This window comes from Fulmarus glacialis, unplaced genomic scaffold, assembly GCF_000690835.1.
Source record: "Fulmarus glacialis isolate BGI_N327 unplaced genomic scaffold, ASM69083v1 scaffold29968, whole genome shotgun sequence".
Lineage (NCBI taxonomy): Eukaryota > Metazoa > Chordata > Aves > Procellariiformes > Procellariidae > Fulmarus > Fulmarus glacialis.
The window spans coordinates 3,027-8,346 of record NW_009229361.1 but is presented as its reverse complement, the minus strand read 5'-3'; the positions used below and the strand labels follow the sequence as shown (position 1 = coordinate 8,346).

Here is a 5,320-nt window from a genome sequence, read left to right as displayed (position 1 = left end):
GCCGCGTCCTGCCGGGGTGGCCGTGCTCTCCGGGGAACTCGCCGCCGGCCCGGGGAGCTCCCAGGCCCTCCACAGGCACGAAGGCCTAGCGAGACCGTCCCAGCCCCCTTCTGCGGGGGTCTTCTGGGCGGCCTCTTCCCTTAAGAACGGCTCTCCCAGCCCCACCGCCCGGCAGGAGGGAAGGGGACACGCTGTGGACCAAACTTCTCCGGAAGGTTGCACTGACGAACAACCAGGAGTGTCCAAATTCTGTGTTTTTCATGTGGACAATGGTGGTAATTTTCTCATTTCCAGCTAACGCTGCTTTTTTTTTTTTTTTTTAAACTTAGGCTTGCTGGTGAATTTAGCAGTGAAAAGGGCCACGCATTTGTTGAACAACTTCACAAAGTGAGTATTAATGATAATCCTCTCCCAGTGCAGTCACTTCATCTGTGCTGTTGAAACGTATTCTTAAACTATTTCATTTTAGACACAGTGCTCGCACTGAGACACAGGAATTTAATAAATTTAGTATTAAAATAAATAAATACTTAAGACTTTGACCCTTGATTACTCTCTAAGAAACAAATTTCTTTAACAAAGAAGGAAACTGGTAGCTCAAGTGATTAGTTATGGGCAGACAAACCTACCTCTAGATTTATTCAGACCTGTTACCACACAGTTATGGACACAAGCCTCGTTGTCACATAGCCTCAGATTTGAAATGGGGGCAAAGTAACCACGTGGTACGATGGTGGGAGACGGGTCCCGCCGTGGCAATCTGTGAGTTTTGCTAATCAGCTTCGCTGTGCACAAGAATGCAGAAAGACCTAATCAGAGATTTCAAAAAGCTTTACCAGACTGCCTCTCAAGTATCCCTGGCTATGGAGAGATGCCCCTCTTGGAAGCAGATGTGACACGAAGCCAGCGCTGCCTGCAGCTGTTTGTCACTGCCTTTCTTCCAGAGGTTTCTGGTTCGGTGTCCTACCAGTAAAGGGATTATGTGAGCACTCTCCAGTCTGCTTTCTGCAAAGTCAGCCAGGGTGGTTTAATGTGCCAGTGAAAACAAGTACATGTGCTAATCTGGCTTCTCATAAAGCAATTAGGGAGCACTTATCTGATCCCCCCTGCCAGGAGGCTGGGGCATGATGAACAAGGGTAGGATCTTCTTTAATCACCACAACCAGCTGTCGTATCCCAGAGCTTGCTGCAGTTGTACCGGAGCATCAAAGGCTGGTTAATGACAGCGTTTCTTATTTTTGTCCTGATTGCCACATCTAGGTCCAGTGTATGCTGCAGGATGTGGGCTCCAACATCGCGACGCCTCTCTCCTCAGCCAGGAAGGCTCACTTAAGTAAGCCTCACAGTACCTTTCCTGGGATAACAGTTCTTGAGTCACAGCTGTCCTTCTAGACTGGTGCTGGGGAGGCTGTTCCGGTATGTGGTAGTTAGAGCTGCCCAAGGGCTGCTCTGCAGTGTGTGTCTGGTGCTGAATGAAGTCACACATGGTCCCACGAGCCGCTGCTGCTGCCTGGGTGTGACTCAAGTGATGTAAGCTGGCCTGGGGCGCTGCCCCAGCACTGACACCCAGCCACAGCTGCTGAATGGGGAGCCAGCCCTGCTCTAGCAGGAGGATTTTTTTGGGATGCTTTCTTAGGACTTACTGATCCAAGAAATACGGAAGTAGAGCTCTATCTGTAGACTGAATTGCTTCTGCATTTCTTTTAGTTGATTCTTTTCCCTCTGTAGAACGAACATCTTTTAGTGAGAAGCCAGTTCTGGAGCTGGAGCAGTGGATTGACAGTTACTCAGAGCAGCTTCCTCCGCTCAGAGCTTTCATCTTGCCAGTAGGTACTGCTTATGCCTCTCACTGACTGGAGAAGGCTCGCTTTGTTAGGATAAATCTGCTCTGCCACTTGCTGCGGGAAAACAGGTTGTGAGACCATTATTTGCATGGACAAATACCAAAAGAAAAGCAGAGAGAAGGACCTGGTTGAGTTAAATTTCCACATCCTACTGCATTCAGATATCTCTTCCCAGCTGCCTAGCCATAATATAGAGTTCAGTTGCATGTGTGTGCGAGATGTGATAAGCTTTGCTGCAGTTATACAATAAGGTGGATGGCTATATCTGTTGTTAGCAGACATTGATGCGCTGTTTCATTGTTGTTTCAGTCAGGAGGTAAAAGCAGTGCTGCTCTCCATTTTTCCCGAGCTGTCTGCCGCAGAGCTGAAAGGTGGTGAGTGTTGGCTGTAGTGTAACAGAATAAAATTGATAAAAGGTGATCAGAATGCTACAATGATAGCAAATCGTTGCAGTTGGAGCAATCAACTGTAGCTGTATTGCACTCGACTAGAGCTTGAGTCAAGCTTCGTATGTTTGTGTTAGTCAAATTCCAGGAGTCTCTCTTCCCTCCCCTGAACTCGGTCATCTGAGCTAAGAACTTCAGAAAGAACAGACAGGTTTACGTTGAGATCCATCTACGTGTTCAGCTCGCATCTGGTTTGCTAAATGTATTTTATAGGCTAGCACACATGGAAGCTAGGGCACTGGCAGGTGTGAGATCCGGGGAAGCTTTAAGATGTTACTGCCCACACCTACCTTGTCCCACTTCTCTATTGGAGATTAAAGCTCCCCTGGTAAGGTCCGTAGGAGAAAACTCTTGTCTGCTCATTAAATCACTTCCATGCAGAATCTCTTGTGTTAGCCGGAACCTGCTCATGAGCAGTTCTAAGTTGCTGGGGGTTCTTTACCAAAGCCGCTGATGTGCAGGAACATGTTTCTGTGTATGTGCTCTGCTGAAAGGATTGCTACTCTGACAAGATACACTGGAGCAGCGTCATCTTCGAAAAACTAACACCACAGTCAGTGGTTTCTTGTCAAAAGAAAGCTAGAATGAGGGCTGTACACCCGTCAGGCGGCAAGGAACAGCTCTGTTCCCTCAACAAAAGAAGGGTCCCTGTTTACCTGCAGAAAAGGATAATGATCCTTCAGGGTATTAATCACCTGCAAACTGCTCCCGTTGTTCAGTGATACCCACTGATGAGTGGCCTTTTACAGGAGTGGAGCTGCAGTCCTCCAGAATAGTTACAAAAATTAGTTGCGTTATGTGGCCACCACAGATTCTTCTTGGGGAAGTAACTGTGCTGTGGGGAGTTAGCAGGGGGACTCCAGGTGAGGTTGGGGTGTGAAGGTTGGTGTTCCAGCAAATCACAGTCATTTGTGCATTCAGAGCTAGAAAGTTAAATACACTAAACGTTTCCTTTTCTTCTTCTAGCGTGGTTCCTTTAGTACAAGCAGGGGAAGCAGATGCAAATGTGGCCAAATACTTGAACAGGTAAAAAAAAAAAATCCCAAACCCTTACTCTGTACGACTGAAGTGTGCCTGTGTTGTTCCCTTAGTCTTGGGATAAAACTGTGGGTTTTACCTCTCAAGAAGCTTCCCTTCTAGAATAAGATCTTTGAAGTTTCAACAAGCAGCTTGTTAAAAAGTACTGTTGCAAGGCTGCAAAGTATGTTTACAGACACTGCTGGGGTGCTGAGGGAGCAGTGACTTAACTTTCTTATTGAAGGCCATTTTGGAAATCACTTCTGGCATGGTCTCTCTTTGCCTTCCTTTACCTGCAGCTCTTGTGCTGTAATCAAATGTGCTTTGCTGTGTAGTTGTGTGTTGCTGGATACAAACACACCTGGTGCGAGAGGTGGTTTCACTGCTTTTCCCTTGGTTTCCAGACTGAGCGACTATCTCTTCGTTTTGGCACGTTACGCTGCAATGAAGGAAGGGAAGGAAGAGAAAATATACGTAAAGCCTGAACCATAACCGGGAGTTGGAATGTTTGTTTCGTTGATCATGGGAAGCAAAATCCATCCATCAAGGAAGGAAAAGAGAACAAGCCTGGATTGGAAACGTGAGCTGCCAAGAACTTCCAGCTTAAATAACTAGGACCTTCTTCATAAATACTGGGAGGAACACAGCTGTTCTGTTCACTGGCCCTTGTCCAAATATCCCTTGTATAACACTGTGGCGATGGCATCAGTTACTGTTTGCCCTGGGTTCGAGCTGAGGCAGGATCAAGGAAGGAAAAGAGAACAAGCCTGGATTGGAAACGTGAGCTGCCAAGAACTTCCAGCTTAAATAACTAGGACCTTCTTCATAAATACTGGGAGGAACACAGCTGTTCTGTTCACTGGCCCTTGTCCAAATATCCCTTGTATAACACTGTGGCGATGGCATCAGTTACTGTTTGCCCTGGGTTCGAGCTGAGGCAGGAGACTTCAAAGAACTACAGCTGATTTCTAGAGATGTCTTAATTTCCCTGGGCAGAGGCAGGTGCTGTGGAAAGGCTTTGACAGGACTCTGAGGAATGAAGAGGAGAAAACAATCAGCTTCTCTTTGTAATGCTCGTACAGAACAGCAACTGTGTAGAGATTCAGGAACTCTGTCCACAAGCTTTGAAATAATAAATGTGATTTACTTGTACCAAAGGGCCCTTAACTGTCATACTTTAATACTGAGCCCAGCGTGCTTTTCTTTTTTAAGTTGCTTTCAATCCATCAGCCCTGGCTGAAGCTGAGCTGTGTAGATTTACAGGAATGCACTAAGAATTCTTTGGCTCTGGCTGCCTCTCTTTATGCATGTGACGAATGTCTCCGTGCTGACAATCCAGTGCATCCTCTGCCAGGAATGGAGCTCACGCAGGATAGGGATTAAAGGAGGAAGGGCCAAATCCTACAGGTCATGTGCAGGCAAGATGATTCTATGATTCTAAGCTCCGTTTAGGTAGCTGGGGTTAACTCCACGTGCAGCTGCCCCTCCGAGCGCACAGACCCCTCTCGGTTTGGTGACAGCATCCTGCTCTGGCTGCAGGTACCAGCTGAAGGAGTAGAGCCCTTGTGTAGTTTAATATCTCTCTGCTGGGGACCACGCAAGTCCCTAAATTTGCAGATAAAGGGGTTGTGATGACTAGCAGGGGCCTGGCCCCTCCTCAGCTGACAGCTAGAGTTGGGAGAGAGAGGCTAACACCTGAAGGGGTTCGTATCTCGCACACATTAACGTCCGCATTGACCTCAGTGAGTGTCACTGTCACGGAGCCCTCAGCAGAGCAGGCTAGAGCATGTCCTAGAGGTTGGAGAATCTGGCTGCAAACATCGCGATAGCAGATCACAGTACTTCAACAGAGACGACATCCTCTTCCAGCTTCCTGATGGACTGAAAACTGCAAAAAACATACTCTATGTTAGAGAATTCGTAGAGAATTGTCTGTATTCATAGAGAATACAGACAATTACAGTTTTACAGTTATGTCCAAGCCACTTACAGCTTGGAAATATAATTGGGAAG

At 47.0% G+C, this 5,320-nt stretch overlaps 1 protein-coding gene across 1 annotated transcript; it reads left to right on the top strand.

Moving 5' to 3' along the window:
- Positions 1-329: 329 nt before the first annotated feature.
- On the top strand, positions 330-3,799 carry MMAB (methylmalonic aciduria (cobalamin deficiency) cblB type; the record flags this gene model as incomplete). Its single annotated transcript, XM_009583846.1, has 6 exons — positions 330-387; positions 1,261-1,333; positions 1,729-1,826; positions 2,154-2,218; positions 3,257-3,316; positions 3,712-3,799. Coding segments are annotated over 6 exons (442 nt in total), but the record flags the coding sequence as incomplete, so codon positions are not given.
- Between the last annotated feature and the right edge of the window lie 1,521 nt (positions 3,800-5,320).